The 22,313-nt window shown below is 43.5% G+C and overlaps 1 protein-coding gene across 1 annotated transcript in view; it reads left to right on the forward strand.

Annotated features, from left to right (window-relative positions):
* The window catches only part of TENM1 (teneurin transmembrane protein 1), a 698,125-nt gene that overhangs the window by 240,237 nt on the left and 435,575 nt on the right, over positions 1 to 22,313 (forward strand). Inside the window, exon 5 of the mRNA XM_033947005.1 lies at positions 20,637 to 20,875. Within this exon, the coding sequence (XP_033802896.1) occupies positions 20,637 to 20,875 (239 nt within the window). The remainder of the gene's footprint in view (positions 1 to 20,636; positions 20,876 to 22,313) is intronic.

Consider the following 22,313-nt stretch of genomic DNA (forward strand, 5'->3'; position numbering starts at 1 on the left):
CTTAAACCACATGTCCATAATGTACATACCTTCATCAGTAGGTCTAGGGTTGTCAATAGTAAGAGAAAGCTTAATAATTTGTGCAGGAACACTTTTCCTATAACAGTGTCCAACCTTATGAAGGGTCATACAAGTAAGCAGTGATTTACCATTTTGGTCCACTGTTTTTCAGGGTATTTTCTAGTTTATAAGCCCAGTCAGTATTAATATTCCACCCTACCACTCCCCAGAATGCACACTTAACCCCTCAACGTGAGTCAGTAACATATACATATATGTCCTTAGTTTTAGGAATCTCTGAGGACCAATGGCACAGCCTTGGGATATCAATTGATGAACAGTCCACAATGTCACAATACTCAAAGGAGAAGGTGGCAACTTGCACACTGCTGGAATTATACCAAAGGGTAGCATACTATCGGTCTTTTCTGGATTCCAATTGAAGGACAGCCTTTGCGAGGGAGTAGTCCAGCTTGACGTCGTGTTCGCAAAGAGGTGTCGGGGGTGCTGTTTACAGCAGGAGTGTCATTTACAGATGGGTATGGGCAGAAAGTGTCGTGGACCCAGAACACATCATCCCTGTAGACCCAGTTAGAAATGATCCATACAGGGAGAAAAACTAGCAGCAGCGGTGCCAGTAAGAGAATGATAAAGTTGGTAGAATGCTGCAATGAGATCATCATGTTGTTCACTGGAGGAGGTGAAATCTGCGCAGGGAAGACTTGCTTCTGGGGTTTTAGGTTAACCCTCTTCAAGCGACTTGCGTGGATCCAAACAGGAAACTCCTCAGTGAGTGCAGCGGGCCTGGGCACAGCGATCACAGTAGTGGGAAGGCCAAAGGGGAAATCCGTCTGCTTCCGATCCTTGGAAAGCTTCTGGACAATCACCAGGCTGGAAAAAAAGGGTAGGAATCTGTGGAGAGAAAGGAGAAGTGCAAGACACGTTTCTTTGAACAAGCCCTAATATTTCAATTAGCTTTTGGACGTATTCCTCCTGTATCAAGGGAAAATCTACCCATGGGGCGGGGAAAGGTCATCCCGTGAGAATCTCAAAGGGAGAGCAGCCAGATGTCTGTGCATACAGAAAGAGATACTTGAAAAGAAATGCTTGAAAAGCATTCCAAATATCATTCAGCAGCTGTACTCCAATGTGATCCAAATAAGAGATAGAAAACAAGAGAAACCATGTTGCCTGTACTGAATGTGGCAACATGCACAATACCAATTCATTCACTTAGCATAGCCATGGCAAAAGAGCGACAATACTCACTTACTTAAGGTTCTTAATTGAACAAGCCAAAAAGATATGTTTTTTCGTGCTTCATATAACTATTATGCACCTCAGAGAAACCATACTGATATACTGAATGTATTCAGAAATGTATGGATCATATGTAGGGAACACCACGAAATAAACGCTGCATAAAGTAAAACTTTTTTCTTAAACATATAACCCTTAACTAAACTATATTCAGAATATAAAAGCTAAAAGTAAAAGAACATTGCGCAGTTAGGCTAGTAAGAAGTGGAAAAAGAGCTCTAGAAATGGCCAATATTATGTATCCTGGGGTACCCACTAAACTAAGACAAGTAGACATGACACAGACAAAACATAAAGTTTTAAGCGTGGAGCTATTTCTTCATCTGTCAAGTGTGCAGGGCTGAATTTAACTCTGCAAATAAACACATTGATATAAAAAAAACCAAAACAACAAATAATGTATATCATAACCATCTCATATTTGAAAAAAGGCATAAAGCTAATGTCTCTTTGGAGCGTCTCTATCTCTGCAGTGATAAAGAGGACCCGTGGAAAACATTAGAAATATCTGTGCCAAAATGGATCTGGGATGGCTATGTATAAATCCGGAAAAACCCATTTTAAATTAGCAACATCCTAATTTCAGCTAAAACACTAGAAAGGAATTGTATTTTCCAATTTATTTTCAATTCACAACCGTGCCAGCTGTAATTATCGAGCTATATATCTCTGTATCAAGGAGCAAAAGGTCAAGAATGAAAATATCACTAGCAAGAAGTTAAAATGTCGAGCGAGCACTACGATAACCAATACCATGATATTGGGCAATGAATAAGGGAGAGCTAGCAGCTGGTATCCAGGGTTTCCCCTCTTTGCACCAAAGTCCGTCCAGAAGGGCGGCTTTGGGCACCTGCCAAATGCCAGGCATCAAATTCAGAGGAAGCTGTGAAAAAAGAGAGGAAGAGAATCCTGTTCACCCGTGAGACCCAAAAGCCCATTTAAAAGAAGGGCTTGGACATCGTGAAAAGTATGAAGGGTAATGGGGTGACCTAGGATCAGAAAAGTAACCATCTCTACCACCATAGCACAAGCAGCCAGGGCTTTCTTGAACAGGAGTGACTATAAAAAAGGCAACAGAGCGTAACTTACCGCCATGTTCTCCCTTCATGGTGTTACAATAGTCCCAAACAAAGAGATAAAACATGTGGGCATAAGCAGGAAAACCCAAACTTGAGCTAGAAACCAAAGCACATCTTAAATGTCCAACATTTCATAAGTCCATCTGATAAGAGCAGTCATTTCAGAAACCAGGGTCTGTCTCAAAATCTGGTCATAGAAGGAACAAGCAGAGATCCATTGGCGGCAGTGACCAATCATAGCAAGAAAAGTAAGCATGTCTTTCTTGGTAACTGGGAGGGGCAGACCCAGAATAGCAGCAATGCAGAAAGTGCAGATTTTCCTCTGACCATGAGACAGGACAAAACCCAGGTATTTCACTTCAGATGTACACCAGTGCAGTTTATTTCATGACACCTTGTGACCACACACAGACAACCATTATAAAAGGTACAAACTATCAATCGGATAGGTCTCCTGAATTATGGAACACAAAAAGTTGTACAAAATGAGAATATGACCATGAAGGGCAGTGCATGACTTGTAGAATAGCCCGAAGGACATTCCACACTAGGTATACTGTTGCTTAAAGGTGAAGGCAACCTCACCAAAGGGACTAAAATAAAACATACTTTAGGATAATGACAGAAAAAAATCATTGGCTGCCGATGGAATGGTGGAAGAAACATAAGGGCAATGAGAATTACCAAAACATTAACAGCCCGAAAATCTAGGACGAAACAGGGAATGCCATCAGCTTTGGCAACAAGAGCGATGGGCGTATTATAAGAAGAGATGGTGGTTTTGATAATGCCGGAGAAAAGTCAAGAGACGAGCAGTGGAATCTCACCTTACTGCTTTATAAAACCAAGAATGAGTAACTTCAAAGAAGCACTATAGGGGGTCAGTGGAAGCCCAAACAGAGAAGTCTGGGGGAAGGGACAAAAACATTCATGCACAGACCCTGATAATGAAAGCAAAGAACAGATTAGCTTTGCTCTGCACAAGAAAGAAAACCTTTAAAACGGAATTTTTTCTTTTTCTTGTTTCTCTTTTTTTTTTTATGATCCAGCACAGAACACAAAGAAAGCAGCCATAGAAAAAAACGCACAAAATTAGGGCTTGTGTACAAACTACAAGGGAAAGATCTTAGACTGATTCAAACAGCGCTTTCACTTCATTCCACATAACAGCATGTCCTACCTCAGTATTAAACATTGGTGACACAGAAAGATGGGAGCTGAAGGAAAAATGTCATACATACACACAGCCGTACAAGTCTCATTTGTCTAGGAGTAAGTGCCTTTATGACTCATTACAAAAGCAATATAACAATGCAAAAATATTCGCTTATCTTACCTTATAAGCGAGGTACAGTAATAAGAGACAATAAAATCTTATACTCTATAAAAGTTTTAACCTTACAAATGACAGAGTGGGCAGGGGGGTTCTATAAATAATTTCATTCTTCCCGAAAGAATGGCAGCTGCTTATATATTCATGAGGGGCGCTTACCGAAAGTACCCCGAGATTTTTCCCAAAAAAACTCCATAATAGAACCCAAAGCTTGAACTTAAAATAAAGGGGTTGGGTACAGGTCACCACTACCCAGTGAGTATTAAAGAACAGAAAAAATTCAGAAATACTCACAAAATACCGGTGATATCATCTGCCCATCGCGGACAAGCCCCCAACTGAAAAGGATTCAGGTCCCAATTCCTGCCCCATACTTTCTCTGTCTCTGTCATATGTAAGTCAGGTACCTGGGGACACATCTTAAAGACCAGAAACCATCTTTCAAATATGTCCGTCTTTTATTATGAGTTTCACATATTTATACGAATCAGGTTTGCCAGCATGTGTCAGCATTTTTCCTATCTAGAGATTGAAGTCCAAAAGGTAAGAAAAAGCCTTGACCAGCAGAGCTTCTTAACTAAAGCTGTCTGTAAATACGGCTTAACAAAACAATTGAATTCACTTCACTACAACTCTGTTTAAACATTCATGTCAAAGAAAGAAAGACAAACATAGATGTCCTTATACCATCTTCAAAGAAGGGAAAGATAAACAGGGCCTACCTTTGCATCTTTAAACAACATATGCCTAAGGACACTTACTAAAGTTCTGATACGTGTCCGTTCAGTGTCTTTCTTCCTTTCTTTCTGTCTCCCTCCCTCCCACTTTATTTCTATCTGTCTCTCTCCCTGCTCCATATGTAACATACCCTCCCCCTTCATTTCCCTGTGCAGCATTTCCCTCCCCCGACCTCATTTCCCTCTGCGTCCATTTCTCTGAGCAGCAGGTCCCTGTGCAGCAGTATTTCTCCCAACCCCCCCCCCCTTTGCTTCCCACGGTGTGGCCTACCATCGCACTCACAGTGGTCAAGGAGATCGAGAGGGCACAGCAGGAAAAATGGCACTACCGGTAGAAGTTTATTTTTAAGTTTAAAGATGCCGCCGCAGCTCCTCTCACGATCGTTGCCTGCGTTGGAAGCCTTCTCCGACGCAGGTGCGGCTCGTGAGAGGAGTCACCGCAGCACCTTTAATCTTAACAATAAACTTCTACTGGTAGTGCCGCTTTTCTTGGATTTAGGTTTGCGCGAGGTGGATAGCAGGTAGGCCAGCGGTTTAAGGCCCGTCTCCCATTTTACTTGCCCCTGAGCGCCAATTCTGTGCACGTGTCCGCCGCCAGCACTCCCAATGACCTCCTCGCGGTCCAATGCGGTCGTTTCTCTGACGGTGGGTGAGTGAGGGCGGGAGGGGGGAGTCGCGGCGTGTTTGCTGCCTCTGTCAATCGGCCACTGCCACAGCTAAGCGCGCATTCGCACTCTTAACTGCGGTGCCCTACAGTGCACGGAAAACGGGAGCACGCAGGTGGGAGTGCACATGCGCGGCTTAGGGTTTTATTATATTAGATGTGTTCAAACGCCTATACAAAGTTTCTAGGCGGTGTACAGCAAAAAAAAACCAAAAAAAACCCAGGTTATTTTACATTGATCTATTCACAAAGTAACACGAAAAGGACAAACAAATTTACGGATACAGTAGGAAAATGGGGAAGAACTGCAATATCAAAAAGAAAAGAAACATAACAGGTAAGAACAAATGGAAAAGTGGTTTTAAATTTCTTAGGACTGCTATAACCCAGGTAACATGGCAAGCAGCAGCCAAAAATATGGTATACCAGTTTTGTTACATGTAGTGACATAGTTGGAAAAACAGGCAAGAGAGAAATGTTTTGCAGTTTTACCCCGTTTTACTAAGGTGCGCTATGTGTTTTAGAGCGCGCTAACCACTAACTCGTCCATAGACTAACATGCAGCAATTCATACCACTGAAGGCGGCCTCAAAGGCAAGTGTGAAGCTTCCTGTTTGCACAAGAATTTTGTTTGGTTTGAGGCTGTAGTACTTGATTACTGGATATTTCGAGATGCCGGTTTTTCTTTAATCATCGGCATACATCTAATGTAATACAGAAATAAGCCTTAAAGTCTGAACATTCTCAATAAAATCATCTAGACCAGAAGTGTCAAAGTCCCTCCTCGAGGGCCGCAATCCAGTCGGGATTTCAGGATTTCCCCAATGAATATGCATGAGATCTATTAGCATACAGTGAAAGCAGTGCATGCAAATAGATCTCATGCATATTCATTAGGGAAATCCTGAAAATCCGACTGGATTGCGGCCCTCGAGGAAGGACTTTGACACCCCTGATCTAGACAGAAGTTCATATTCCTGCGGCAGGCCCGTCAGGGCCGAAACATGATCGTGTCGAGCCTTTCTATTCAATAAACAAGATTGAATACCACTCGGTCACCTTTGTTTTGTTGTGGGTTTTTTTTTTTTTTTTTGCTTTCACGATCTGTGAAGGTGGCATCTCCTGTGTTTTCTTTCCCCCATCGGTTGTCATATAACATCTGCAGCTATCTGTTATTTTTTTGTTCGCTGATATTTGGTTTTAGGAAGTCAATTTGGGGACAAATAAATATAGCCTTAGAATCAGATATTCCGTTAACATACGAAGCAATAATTTGTGGTACTATTTTACACATTAAACCTCTCCTTGATAAATTTAAAAGTCGTCTTTTCTTGATTTTAACTGAAATTGCGGTTCAAATGATCACAACAAACTGGAAAAATCATGACAGGTTAAGTTATACATTTTGGTGGACAAATGTATGTAATACATATAGATATGAGAAAATGAACGCAGAATATTTAGGGTTTAGTGTTTTATTTAACAAAATATGGAGTCCATTGGCTTTATTTGCTGATTCACATTAAAAGGTTATATAATACCTTCTGATTTTTTTTTCATTACACATCTGGGTTGGGATAGGGGGGTGGGGTAGGGAATGATAAAAATATATATGGATATTAGATCTTCATATTTAAAATGTTTAATATTGTCAATATTAATAATTGATGGAAGGGGGTTGGGTATAGCTATGATTCTGTAATATTATTGTTTCAGATAGTATATTCTTTGTAACATATCGTTACTTTCTATCAAATGTATTACACTATTGTAATTAAATAAAATAATAAATTATTTAAAAAAACAAACAAACAAACATCTGCAGATATCATATGGTACACTGTGAACACTGTGGTTCATAGGAACTACAGATTTTACTACAGTTTTCTAAAGGGGACCCTAACCCCCTCTTCTGCGATAGCAGTTTGTAGTGCAGAGAGCCGCGCTGAATGGCTCGCGCTGCTCCCAATGCTCATAGGAACTCATAGGAACCGTAGTTTAATAGAAGAGGGGATAAGTGTAAAATATACATAAATCCGCAAATGGATGCTGCATTATGTGCTATCAAAGGCTGTTCTGTATTTACACTTCTCCCCCCGTATCCACAGGGGTTAAGTGCAGAGCCAGACTGCGAAGTGTGAAAAACTGCAAAGAACTTCTCGGCTGGCTCTGACCCACCCCCGCCTCCCTTCCCCCCGGCATCCCTGACTTTACCTGGTGGTCTAGCGGATTTTTGGGACAGGAGCAATCTTCCTACGCTCCTGCCCCATGCAGATCACTCACAGGAAATGGCTGCCATGAGCTTCCTTAGTCTCTCGAGACTACGACGGGAACTCCCTGCAGCCATTTCCTATGAGTGATCTGCACAGAGCAGGAGCGTAGGAAGATTGCTCCTGTCCCAAAAATCCGCTAGACCACCAGGTAAGACTTAAAAATAGGCGAAAAAATTAAAATCGCCCTCCTCCCCATCGTGAATAACCGAAACCACGGATGCTGAAACCGCGGATTCGGAGGGAGAAGTGTAATCTTTTAATATAGCACTGATGGTAGTCCACCTAATACTTCAACTGGGTTTGTAAGTGTTCTAACTCTGCCTGAGAAATGCCTGCATACATTACATTTCAGTAATCAAGATGTGAAATAACAAATCCATGTATTTTTAAGGTACTGTAGACTAGTCTAAAAAAGATTTTAAGGGACAAAGATAGCGTAGTGCAAAAAAAACCAGATTTTACAGCCTTTTAAACTTGTTCATGGAAAATGAGTACTCGATCTAAGATTACTCCAAGATCTTTAAAGGAGTCTACCGTGGTAGCGGGGGAACCAAACAGAACTGGAGCTATAGAAGGTCGAATAGAACAGCCTGTAAGCCTCTTTAGATGCCCTTGGCTCAGGTTTCCTCCCCCAGGCCAACCTCAACATTCTCTTCTGTCTTTCCTCAGCCCTCTACCCCTCTCTCTTCTCTCCTCCCTCTGCATACTGTCCTCCCCCAAGAAGTCTCTTGCCTGCAGAGTTTTGTGGTTGCTTATTCTGTACTGGACGAGGGTGTATCTGTGTTCTGTGTCTGTGAAAAAGACATGTTTTCTGTTAGCACTGACTATGCAGGATCGACCTGCCTGGTTTAGTTTTACAATAGGTATATTGATGTTCTATTGGTCATTGTAGTATTTAGGAAATTCCTGGGGCTCTGGTGGTCATGAATGACATTTGTTGTGTTTTGTATTCACAATATGAGGGGCATAATCAAAATGGTGATTTTGAGCCAGTCAGGGTCTTAGACCCCCCTCCCGCTGTATCCCAAGATGCATTGGGAGGGAGAAGGCCCATCATTCTCAACATGTGGCCCTCCAGGCAGGAGGGAATGGGCTTCCCTCCTGCCGATTTTGTAGCAGAAGGTATGGGGGTGTCGGGTAATGGGGTGGGGGGGTGTTCCATGATGTTGGGTGATGTCAGGGGGATGTCAGGAGGGAGGGGGTGTAGGGCTTTATGGCACAGCTGATCCTGGCAGGGGGGAATCCCCATCAGCTGAGCCGGCAGGAATCTCTGAAACCGGCTCAGCTGATTGGGATTCCTCTGCCGTGATCAGACAAAGTAATTGGGTATATCTACAAAACTTGCTTTTGTGTGTTTTTCATGGGGACGTTTTTGTTTTTGAAAATGGCCAAAAAAGGTAGACATCCTAAGGACCAAAACTTATACCTAGGTCATTTTCAAAAATAAAAGCTAGACGTCTGGCAGCTTTGAAAATGGACATTTTTTTCTCCTGGGTTTGTGGACGTCTTGCCCAAAATGTCCAATCTCAGACTTATACGTCTTATCGAAAATGCCCATCTATGCCTGATACTGGATTTGGGATTTAAATTAATATCACAGCTTTCTCAGTAATAACAATGCAAGTTATATTCTGGTTCAGTAGGTATTTTGCTGTCAACACTATCTTCACTGCTGTGTTTCTTTTCTGACCATTCGTTTCATTTCATGGTTATTACTAAAAATATTTTTTTTAATATATTGATGAAGGAGGTGTTAAAAAATGGCCGGCCCTGGGTGTCAAATATGCTGTGTGACACTGACCCACATACCTCTTCAAATCTTCACCAGCAGTGAGGAGGATATCCTAAATGCTGCTCACGCCGGCCTCATTCCTCCCTCTCACATTACTTCCTGTTTGGTGGGACCAGAAGTGATGTCAGAGGGAAGGCTCAGCCAGTGTGTACAGTGGATAGGAGATCCTGTTTACGGATGATGGAAATTTGAAGAGGTACGTGAGGAGAGCAGCGCGACAATGCTGGATGTGAGGAAGAGTACATCAGGGGGGTGTGGTGATGCCAGGCACCTCTGCCCAAGGATCAAACTTCTCTCACTATGCCACTGGCTACAGTGTTTAAAACGTTCCATGCATATTCAGCACACTCTTCATAGAAGTGATGGTACTGAATATTCATAGATGATGCCACAATTTGCTGCTACATGGATTCTGGCAAGGTTCAGCTGCTATCTGTGTAGCTGAGTGGTTTAAATTAGGACAAGATTTTTGCTTACCTAACTTAAACCAATATAGTTAACAGAGCACAGCTGATGGAAGGATAGCATGGAATGTCCCTCCATGAATGTGAGGGACAGCAACAAGATCCCAAAAGATTAAAACAGATGCTGCTTATCCTGGAAATAAGCAGTGCATTTTTCCAACTCCATCTTAATAATGGCTTATGAATTTTACCTTTAGGAAATTCCACATCTTTTTAAAAGCCTGCTAAGCTAACCGCATTCTCTGTCTCCTTCCCTTCCAACTCTCCCTCCCACACGTGCTCTGGTATCTCTTTGCTTTTCTTCCGTCTTTCCCACCACACCCCATGATCTAACATTTCTCTCCTCTTCTCTGCTTCTCTTCTCTCCCTGCCTCACCTGTGACGAGCATCTCTTTCTCCTTTCCATGGTCTTCCTTCTCCCTCCCTCCCTCCCAATCTTGCAGCTTTCTCCTTTATCCCTTCCTTCCCCCAATCAGGTACAATATTTCTCCTCCCTCTCCCCTCATGGAATGGTTACTTCTCTCTCTCTCTCTCTTTTCTCATTCAGGCTACTGTTTGCAATCTTTGGGCCACCTGTAGTGTCAGTCAGCTGAGCATGCTGCCTTCAGTGGCTTCAGAAGCTTTCCCTATGCTTCAGCTTCCTATCCTTACAGAGGATGGATACTTCTGGGTTACCGAAGGCAGCATGTTCATCTCACTGATGCTGCTGTTGGCATGAAGTCTGCAGGCTGCAAGGATGGAGAAGGGACTGGAGCACCTTTCTATGAGCTGCACCTGGGAGTGGACCACCCCTCCACCCTTGGTATACCACTACATGTGGGGAAGACATTTAAGAGACCCTTTCCATCAGTGGCTGAGGTGCTCCATCCTCCTGCCCTCTCCCCCCTTTACTGCACCATCGACTGTAGCTACATACTTTAAATATTGACTTGCCTGTTTTCTAGACATCTATAGACATAGAAAGGTCTTTAGAAAACATAAGCGTATGCCTGATTCATTGAAAACAGACACTGAGACATTTTAGAGTTCTGCTGTGGCTTTTAAGTATCTAAGTATCATTTGCCATGATTATGAAGTTACGGTTTGTCTGGCCACTAGCGTCGTAAACTGAATGAAATCAACAAATATGATGTATCCCCTCCCCTCCCCCCAACCCTTATCTGAGAATCTAGAAAGTGGTGGGGACCTCATGGGAGCCACTTTTAGAACCAGCAAACAAATCAACATTTGGCAGGTAAACGAGCCCTTAAATTAAGAAATGCCGAAAGGTTGCAAACTCCCCCTCCCCCCCTAAATGTTACTCTTATGGATACTCTAGTAAATAACCTTGTAAATCCACCATTTTTGAGCATTGCCAGAGTCCCATTTACGGCTTTCTTGAGATTACAGTTGCCTAAACACATCTTGTATTTCTGCTGTGGTGCACAGATGAATTGCAAGGCTCCTTAAATCATACAAAAAAAAGGAAGTGGTGACAAATATTTATGATTGTGGGGAGGGCAATGTGAACTTTATATCTTCTATAGGAAATTTGTTCTTTCAGGTAGTTCTTATTAAATTACAGGTGCAACAAACATCTTTTTTTTTCTTTTAAATCTCTTGGTATAGCAAATATATTTTAGATGATATGGGATTGTTTGTTTTTGTTTTTTTATCATTCACTAGCGATCACCCGGCATTGCCTGGATATTTATTTATCCCAACCTTCCGGTATCGATGGACTTGTAGTCAGTGATTACGCCTGGTAAAACAGGAAGTACTGGATTGTTTATTTTGTGGACATCTTCATTTTTAGCAGCAAGAATGGCCCTCTGTATGGGGCTGAACTTGGACTTAAACGGCATTAGGAGTGTCAGTAATTATCTCAGCGAGCCCGAAAACTAGGAAAATCTGTCATTTTCAATAGTTTTTACATGTCACCCCCTTGTCACCCCCACAGTATTTTTTCCCCAGATAGAAAGTGATATGTATACCAAGTTTGGTTGAAATCTCTCCATGCATTTCAGAGTTATGCTGGAACATACATACATGCTTGCATACACACATACATATGACTTTTTTCATTTTTCTATATTTTGTATGGTGTGTGAGGTCTTGAAGGGACTGCAAAAGGTTACTTAGGAGCAGCCTGAGCAAGGCCCTTTCAGTCAGCGAAAGATGTTTTCCCATAGTATAATAGATGAAAGAACAAATTATTGAATTTGATGTGTAGAACCAAAAATAACTGTCACAACACTGAGGAAGTCCATTGGAAGACATTCATGCCAGGATTCTCGAAAAAACGCGAAAAAAGGTGACAGTCTGCTAACACAGCCATTTTATAACGAATTGAAAAAAGCGAGACATTCTCTAAAAATCACGCATGCAAAGAAGGTTGGCGGACAGCAGTGAAGATTCGCTAAATTTGCATGTGCCCATCACTGCCAACCAGCAACCCCCGTCCCCCCAAGCAGCAGAAGAGATGCAGATTCTCTCCCACTGCCAAGAAACGCCTGCTGCCACCCGGCCGCACGCACCCCTACAGTGGGAGAGATGCCCACTCTCTCCTTCTGCCAAGTGACCCTCCCTTCCATACAACATCTCCTCCCCGCCTCCGATGCCCCCTCCCCCCTCCAATGCCCCCTCCACTCCACCTCTAAGTAAATGACCTGAAGTACGCAAATACCCTTCTCCCAGGTGGCCTGCATCGTCCAAAATGGGCCTTCCCCTCCCTAGTGCATCTTGAGATGTACCAGGGAGGGGCCTGAGGCAATGATTGTTCCAAGTTGTTTAAGGCCCCTCTCATAGGCTTATGTTATAAAACACTGTTTGGTCTTGCTCCAAGTTATCTTTTAAAACATTTTGAATTGTCTGAAATTATATATTTAATTTGTTTTTCTATCCTGTTTTCCTCAGGGAGGTCAGAACGGGTTACAGGTTATACATACATCAAATACAGTTAATAGGTTACAATATGACAGTTACGGACAATTTTACGATATAAGGTTGTGTCTTAATTCTATACATACTAGGGGGTCTAATGCCAATACTGTAAACCTAAAATGGAGTTCAGAGGTTAAAGTTTGCCACAGTAATCTTCAACATTGTAAGTTTTTCAATACAAGTTTTGTATTCTAACTAGACACACATTAGGGATCCAATACCAATACAGTATTCCCCTGATATTCGTGGGGGTTCCGTTCCAGGAACCCCCGCGAATGTTGAAAAACCGTGAATCCGGTTTTTAGCAGGGGAGACAGGAGAGGCAGGAGAGGACAGCTGGAGCGCCGGCAAGTGAAGGAAATCACTCGCGGTATGCTCCAACCGCCTCTTTCTGTGCTAAAGTCGGGCCTCATCAATCAGGAGCTGCCCTCTCCTGCCCGGTCATTCGTGATCAGAAAATACCGAGAATGACCAGGACCGCAAATCACGGACCGCAAATTTGCGGGGGAGCATTGCAACCATATGGTAATCCTAGCTGGCTCTGAACACACTCTCCCAATTTTCCCTATGCTGAAAACCTGGTTGCTTCAGATCTCTTAACTATCTATACAATCCAGCACCTGGTATGGGAAAGCCTAGTAGAGCAGCACACAGGGGTCTTAAGTAGCCTGGTGGGTCTCATAAGCCACTCTTACCTCTATATTTATGATGGAAGGAGTGAGGCTACCAAAACTCTACTATACTGCCATATAGGTGCCACTTGCAGTCATAAGAGCTATTGGGGTGGTAGATGTGGTTATAGTAGGTTTGGAGGGGAGTTTTGGAGGGCTCCCCATAAATCATAAAGGGCTTATGGTGAAAAGTACTTCTGGCACCCTTTATGTGAAGTTCACAGCAGTACCCTGCAAGGTGCCCCACTTCCTTGTTGGCATGTCTGTGTGGCCAGTCCATTATCATGCTAACCCCTACCATGTCCAAATGGTCTGGATTTGAGCGTCTTGAACTTGGACACTTTTGTGTTTGAGAATGACCCAAAAAAGGCATCCTAAATTTGAAAGTCCTGGCGGTCAAGACATCTAAGTATAGTAGGTGATTTAAAAAAAAAAAAAATAAATTGAGCATCTAGTGATTTCAAAAATGGACTTTTCTCCACCTCGACTTTTGGACATCTTGCGGGAAAGATCCAAAGTCGGACTTAGACATCCTAGCAAAAATGTCTCTCCATGTCTCTAGAAAACAGTTATTTTCTGTCGGGGGTTACTCATGTAACTTATTGTGTAATGGAAGAAAAATCAATGCACATTACTTTCTTGAAATGTTCCAGTTTATTGAGCAGATATGTGACTTGGGATACTCATTACTGGAATCTCAGGGTCCCACAGAAATGATTAACTAAATATAACTGAAGAATATTGCACTGTCACATAAACTGCATCTGCTACTTATGCTGATTTACTAGCTGTTAACATTGGAAATTTATAAAAAAAATATACTGTATTTTCACGCATATAACGCGCGCGTTATACACGATTTTACAAACCGAGTATAACCATGCGCGTTATATGCGTGAGCGCATTGTACAAATTTTTTTTTACATAGTTCCCCTCCCCCCGACGTCCAATTCATCACCCCGAAGGACCGCTCGCACCCCCACCCCGAAGGACCGCTCGCACCCCACCCTGAAGGACCGCTCGCACCCCCCCAGCCTTCCCCTCCCCCGCATGGAGAAGCTGCCTACCGTTGTTTCCCGATGCCAGTGAGCCCTGCTGCTTTCTCTGCCAGCGGTCCCGCCCCTTCTCTGAGCCCTGCGCTGCACTGCTTCCTCTGCCGGCGGTCCCGCCCTTTCTCTGATGTCAGACAAGGGGCGGGACCGTGGCAGAGGAAGCAGCACAGCGCAGGGCTCAGAGAAGGGGCGGGAACGCCGGCAGAGGAAGCAGCAGGGCTCACTGGCATCGGGAAACAACGGTAGGCAGCTTCTCCATGCGAGGGGGAGGGAAGGCTGGGGGGGTGCGAGCGGTCCTTCGGGGTGGGGGTGCCAGAGGACCAGAGGAGACTCGGGGCAGGGCTAGAAAGTGAGAGTCGGGACCAGAGGAGACTCGGGGCAGGGCTGGAAAGTGAGAGTCGGGACCAGAGGAGACTCGGGGCAGGGCTGGAAAGGAGAGTCGGGGCGGTGACAGGAGAGTCGGGGCGGCAAGCAGCATGCGTGGTATACGCGTGTGCACGCTATAAAAATTTTTTTTTACATATATTATGGTTTCCCGTGTGCTATACCCGTGTGCGCGTTTTACACGGGTGCGCGTTATATGCGTGAAAATATGGTAATCTGCTAAAATATACAGAGATTAACCCCCTCTTTTACTAACGTGCGCTAACCGATTAGCGCGCTCTAAACGCTAACGCAGCCACGGCTAATCGGTTAGCGCACCTTAGTAAAAGAGAGCCTAAATGTATTCTATTTTTAAATCAGGCTAACGAGTATTTGGTCAGATATTGTCAAAATTAAGGATTTTGCATGCACTATGCACTGGGCAAGGAAAGGTTCAGAATAACACTTTTGAGTATACATTCTTATTCTATACCGCAGTGGAAAGTTTGTTAATACAGAAGGGTGCAATTAAAATTCTTGGTAAGATCTGAATTTTAATTGACATAACCTTCATGATGTGTATCTCCCAATGCTCAAAAAATCATGACACTGTAGAATTGCATCTTATAAAAAGCATAATAAAGTACTATCCAAGGCAACCATGACCACAACCCCATCCTACTTTCTAATTACCCAAATAAATTGCAAGACATCAGTTTCAAACGGAACTAATTAAAGACCACAGCTTTACTATTAATATTGCAACAAGGGAATCTAATCTACAGTATGTACCCAAGCCTTTGACAATTGGTTGGTCCACCTAGTCTCTCACTGCTAAATGACCAAGGTTTTCCTGCATGGCCTACCCTATTCAGGCATGATTAGCAACCCTCTGGGCCTGGTTAGGACCTTATTGATAGCCAGAGGTTTGCTGTCTTACCAGGGTCTCCTAGACCAGGTTCAATAAAACCTCAACAACAAATCTTCCATTGTGTTGGTTGCACCAATAAGCCCCTCCCCAGGCTTGAATACACTCAATGTGAACATAATGCCTAAGTGGTGGATTCTATAAATGGCAGTAAAACAGCATAATGAAAGAAAGCAATTTATTAATATTTTTAATATGTATGCATGTAATTTTGGAAATCGCATTGTATTTATGCGGTATATAAATTTTTAAATAAATAAAATAATTCTAATGTAATAGCAAACAGCAAAAAAAGCTGCCAAATATAAAAATGCTTATTTAATTAAGTGGAGCAGTAAGCATTTTCCTTTTTTGATTCAGTATTGGGCATATACAGTATAGGGCAGACATGGGCAACTCCGGTCCTCGAGGGCCAAATCCTGAAACCCCGATTGGATTCCGGCCCTCGAGGACCGGAGTTGCCCATGTCTGGTATAGGGGTAGGTTTGTAAAGTACTTTTCAAAGTACTGGTTCAAATTGGTTGAAATGTGTGGTTAGTCCGGAGCTTTCTTTTGTGGGGCTACTCGGGAGTATTGACTACCAGTACCTTTTCTTCTGCTCGATCAAAATGGCCCACGGTCCCCAAGTATTAATAAAAGTGCTCAGGTACTGCACACTAGGGGCCAGATTCTATAAATGGCGCCGAGCGGTGCTGACATTGTAGGCGCCACACGCTGTGGTTGTCAATTAAAAAAAAAAAAAATGGTGCCATTTATAGAATCACGCCTATTGACGCCTCTGCGGACCTGGGCATCGCTAGGCATCTTAGACATAGCCAGCTTTTCACTTGCCTAATTTGGCAGCACCTGTCGGACACTTGATGCCTAACGACGTCCAACTCAACTGTGCCTATTGTCTACCCATAACCACACCTAGGCATCATTAGACATAGAAGGGCGCATCCATTTAGCTGTCGCTAGGCGACCTAAGAGTTCAGCGACGAGCAGGGACTGTCTCTTGCTTGGTTCATGTAATGTATAGCGCTACATGCGTCTAGCAGCTCTATAGGAATAAGTAGTAATAGTAGATGAAAGAAAACATATTGAACATTACCAAGCGTTACCGAACATTTAACTGGAAACCTTAGATAAATTATAACACCATTCTAAATTACCCTGATGCGCAGAGCCTGGAACTGCCGACACCATTCCGGGGTTTCTCTGCACACATCAGGGGAAGCACCCCAATTTTTTTGTTTGTTTGTTTTACCCAGAAATAAGGCAGTAGGATGACAAAAAAAAAATAGATTTAAGATATGATTCCCGTCCATTTCAAAAGCAAATGAAACAAGGAGGGTCACGTGATCGTCCATATTATCCACTGATAATTCCCTTTTACTAAGGGCTCCTTTTACTAAGGTGTGCTAGCGTTTTTAGCGCACGCTGGCTCCCAAACTTACTCCCAACGCGTGCGGCATTTTAGCGTGCGCTAAGACCGCCAGCGCGCCTTTGTAAAAGGAGCCCTGAATGTTTACTTTTAATCTTGGGAGACAAACTTATTATCCGGATTCCACGTATGTTAAATTGAGTCTTGATGAGGAGGTGGAAGGCTCGCAGGCTGACTTGGACAGATTGCAGGACGGGGCCAAGAGAGAACAAATGAGCTTCATTATGAGACCAACATAAAGTGATGTGTCTTGGCTATGATAACAAATGTGTTGTGTATAAAATGGATGGTCGGGGGCATTAGTTGTAGAACTGCTGAAAATGATCTAAGTGCTAATGTGAAGCTAGTTTGGTGCCCGAGGTGAAGCCACAATGCGTTAGGCCCCGAGAATACGGAATAACACAGAAAGGACTTGCAAAGCCTGGAGATGGGAGTTATTCCGCTGTTACAACGCTGTTAAAATTAGCTTCCTAAATCTGTATTCCCCATGGCTTATTTTATGATGCCTTATTAAATGTATATTTGCTGAAATTCACTTTAAAATATGCTTTAATGTATATAGACCCTAATTAATATAATATGCTCTGAGGGGCCCTTTTATTAAAACTGAAGCAAAAGTGGCCTTTCCTGTGCACTACGGCCACTTTTGCTATGGCTGGAACATGGCTTTTTTTTCCCAAATTAATGGCTGGTTAAGTGCTACTGTTCTTAGTGGCTAGCAGACAGCTGTCTAAGTCATGAAATTTAAAGCTCTGGCCAGCGAAGTTTAGTGGCCAAATCAGGCCACTATAAACTTAGATGGCCAGCGTTTAATATTGATTTAGCCGGCTAAGTTTATAGTGGCTAAAAATAGATTGGATAGTCGGTATCAGTCACTGGAAATTGCCTGGAATTGAATATACAGGCCCAACACTAATTGCAGGAGTCAGTCCAGCTAACTTCTGCAGTCTGGATATCGGGCCCAATATTCCTTTTTTTTTTTTTTGGTATCCTCCAGTTTCTTCTGTGCTCCCCAAAATGTGTGGGTTAGAAGAGTACTGATTTCAACTCTTTAACTAGGATGATTATTCATATTTTTCTTCTTTTTGAATTATATTTTATTTTATTTCTTCCATTTGTGCACTCGCACATACCTATACAAGCTCTAGGCGACATTACAGAGGAAGGGGTTAGAAGAGGGTAGGGAGGACAGTGGAGGGCAGGAAGATACAGGAGGAGAAGAGGATGCAAGTGTCAAATAGATGAGCTTTCAGTTTCTTCTGTCCTGGTCATTTCAGTAAGGTCATTCCAAGTTTTTACGCCTAGTTTTTACATTGTATCATGTGGTTTTGTTTGTCACTATATAAGTCTCGGAAAACAAAAAGATTTTTATAAAAAAAAAAAGTGATCGTTCAGTCCTTGCCATCATTCATAAGTTCATAAGGGCCTTAACCTTTTAGACAGATTACAAGGAAACCTAAAACGGCACCTTTAGGGGGATGGAGAAGTCTAGCTGCAGTCTACAGAAAACGATATGCCCTTCCAGCTAAACCCGATGCGTTGTTTTCCCTGCATAAAGGGTGGGCAGGTTTCAAATAGCCCATTTACTTAGGCATATGGCTTTTGGAAATTTCTATCATTGGCAGTAAATCGCATTGCGCTCCATAAATACTAATGTGATGCAATTTATACATTTATTTAAAAAATTTATAGCCCACTCTTCCACAGCATTGGGCGTAATTATTAAAATCTCGGTGGATCGAGAAGCCTGAAATTTAATTGAGGAAAGGAACAAGACTGCAGGTTAGTTTAGGGCACCTTGTATCGGCCCTAGGTTTTATTATGCCTCTGTAACTTGCAACGCACGTATGATTCAGTGTTGCCCTAAATCTATAGAATTGTGCGACCAACGTTGTAACTAGCGTGAAAAGTTGCACATGCAGTTTATAGACTAGGGTCAGTTATGTGTAAAACCTAATAAGCTAATGAGCTGATAATTGGCATTAATGACCACCCTTAAGCTATAATTTGTGTTAATTGGCAGTAATTAACAGTTACGTATGCAATCCCCCCTAGTCAATATTCAGTAAATTGTGTGCACAAATTCGAGCGTGTGCAACTGCAAAGGGACCTGGGCGGGTCAGGGCCATGTCTAGTCATTGCATGTGCGGGTCATCGAATACCTGCGTTTGCGTGCTGAGCTGTCTGCAGTTAGGCACGAGCATTTACTCCCAGCCATTTGGCTAGCAAAACTGCTCGCACCCAGCAGCTTAGTAAGGGGGAGCAGGGGGCAATCCGCCCTGGGCACCGTCTTGGTGGGGGTGCCAGCACACATCCTTTTTTCCACCTCCCTGCTCCTCCCCCCACTGCATGCTTGCCCGGTGTGAGCAGTATCATGAACTTGCTGCCCGCCTTGGTGTCGGCTGTCTCTGCCATCACTTCCGGGTCCGGCACCTAGGAAGTGACATCAGAGGGAGAACCGGGTTGACGCAAGCAGCAAGCTCACAATGCTGCTCGTTCTGGGAAAAGTAAAGAGGCGCGGGAAGTGGCGTAAGTGAGGTGAGTGGTGCCCGGGGTGGAGGTGCCCCTCCCCCGCCCTTGTCTCCGCCCTCCACTCCTTCCCTGATCCCCCCCTGCCACGCACACGCCCCCTTCCCTTCCCCATACCTCATGCTCCTCACGACCCCGTCGGCTCTCCCTCTGATGTCACTTCCTATGTGCGGCACCCGGAAGTGATGTCAGCGGGAGAACTGATGTGGTTGCGAGAAACACATTGAAGTTGTTGCTCATAGTGGTGAACAACTAGAGGTATGGGGGAAGGGAAGGGGGCACACGCATGGCAAGAGGAGGAGTGTGTAGAGGTGGAGGGGGCGGAGAGGAGGAAGGGTACCGGCACCCCTACTAACAAGGCGTCCTGGGCGTCCTGCCCCCTCCTCCCCTTACTATGCCACTGGGTATGGGGGAAGGGAAGGGGCATGCGCGTGGTAGGGTAAAGGGTCAAAAGCGTGCCAATAACACGCGGACAAATGATCAGAGACAAATGTTACAGAACGTCAGCACGCCGGATTAAAAGTTAAATTTAAAGCTCCAAGGGGGGGTGTGGGGGGAACCCCCTCCCACATACAAAGGAAACTGTAATTTTTCCTTAAAACAGGGAAAAATTACACTTTCCACTGTAATGGAGGGTTCGCCCTGAACCCCCCCACCCCATGGCAGCGCCAGCACTTCTAAGTAAACTGTGGGTTCCCCCAAACCCCGGAGCGCTTTAAATTTAACTTTTAATCTGGCACGCTGACATCCTGCACACATTTGTCTCAGCTTATTTGTCCGCGCGCGATTGTCCCGTGCACTTTCATCTGTGAGCCGCGTGGCAGTGGGGATGGAGAAGGAGCAGTAGGGAGGTGCAGAAGAGGGCGAGGGAGGGGTGTCACTCACCCTCGCTAGGCCACTACTCGCACCTAAAGTTAGAAATGTAAATGTGGACGTAGGCTAGTATTTTACAGAAACAACTTTGAGTACAACCATTGTGGGATCTGCGCTCTATAGGCCATCTTTTTGAGACTTATCCCGTTTCTACGCTGCTCGTTCATAGTGCCTTATTGGCTAATCTGGTTCTCTGTCTTCTTTTCACAGGCATTTCCTGTTTAAACATGGATCTGGCTCTTCAGCGATCTTCAGTGCAGCCAGTCAGAACTATCCTTTAACCTCCAATACCGTGTACTCGCCACCTCCCAGGCCTCTCCCTAGAAGCACCTTTTCTAGGCCAGCCTTCAGTTTCACCAAGCCCTACAAGTGCTGCAACTGGAAATGTACCGCCTTGAGTGCTACAGCCATCACGGTGACGCTGGCATTGCTTCTAGCCTACGTCATCGGTAAGACTTATTTTCTATTGTTTGCTACATCAGTGTTTTCCATTCTATTCCCCTGCATTTAGTACAAGATACACCTTGCTTATGGGTAGAAAGAGGAGCATTTTTCAGCGGCCATGTATGTATATAATTTATGGATAGTTTTGTACTGTCAAACTACTAGGCAGCTTTTCACAGAATTTTCCTTATGAAACTGCTTTTAAAATGGGTACCCTGTGACAAAAATATTCACAGGCTTTGCACATCTTTTTTTTGTTTGTTTGTTTCTGTGTGCAGAGGAAGAGGGGGAAAAGCATACATTCATACTTGAAAGTTTTAATACATCTCTGCTTTTAGTTCTCCCAAGCTTGACCTGCCTCCCTGAATGCTCTTTCTCAGACAGCTAAATGTATCATAAATGCATCGCAAATCCCGGATGTAATTTTTATCCATTCTGAGGAAGGCAATTTTCAGACAGGCCAATTCACCCGGGTAAATAAGCTCCTTAGGGACCATTTTACTAAGCTGCATTGATTAGCTTATTTGGGTTTTACCATATAGTAGACATTAGCGCATTCCCATACAAATGGCTATTGAATATTCAATCTATAACATTAATAGACTCAAGTTTCAGAATCTATCCCCACTGAATGCTGTTTGATCCTCAGATGCACCACTCCACGTTCAAACTGTATCACAACGTTAAGCTTGATGTGCAAAATCTTCCCTGGATCAATGTTTTAAACTTATTTTAAATTTTTAGTAACATCCTTATTTAGTAAGATACTATAATTTACTTAAATATTTAGTAATAAACAATTTCACAAGTGTTATTAGAATAAACTTATCTTTCAGTTTGTGGTCAGTATAGGGACTTCTAACGCCGACATGTTTCGCGAGAAATCGCTTTTTCAAGGCAGGGTCTCTAACTATGGTAACGCCATCCAAATCGACCAGACATTTTTTTATAGCCAATAAATATTAAAAAATGTGTGGTCATAGTTAGAGACTCTGCCTTGAAAAAGCGTTAGAAGTCCTATACTGACCACAAACTGAAAGATAAGTTTATTCTAATAACACTTATGAAACTGTTTATTACTAAACTAGTCTTATAGCCCGTTACATTAACGGGTGCTAGAATATATTTGTGTGTGTCTCTCTTTATTTCTTTCTCTCTCTCTCTCCTTAGCCGCTTTCTTTATTTCTGTCTTTCTTTTTCCTTGGCTGTCCATCACCACCCCTTGCCTGCTCCCTGTCCATTCTCCCTTCCTTTTACCTCCCCTGTGACCACCACCACCCCTTCACAGGTCTCCTTATGCAGCAGCAGCCCTTCTCCCTTTGTTTTACCTCCCCCCCTGTCCAGCAGCACCTTCCTTCTCCCCCTGTCCAACATTAGGCCTCCGTTCCTTTTTCTTCACCCCCCCTGTCCATCAGTACCTCTTTCCTTCTCCCCCTGTCCAGC

The sequence above is a fragment of the Geotrypetes seraphini genome, chromosome 5 (assembly GCF_902459505.1).
Source record: "Geotrypetes seraphini chromosome 5, aGeoSer1.1, whole genome shotgun sequence".
Taxonomy (NCBI): domain Eukaryota; kingdom Metazoa; phylum Chordata; class Amphibia; order Gymnophiona; family Dermophiidae; genus Geotrypetes; species Geotrypetes seraphini.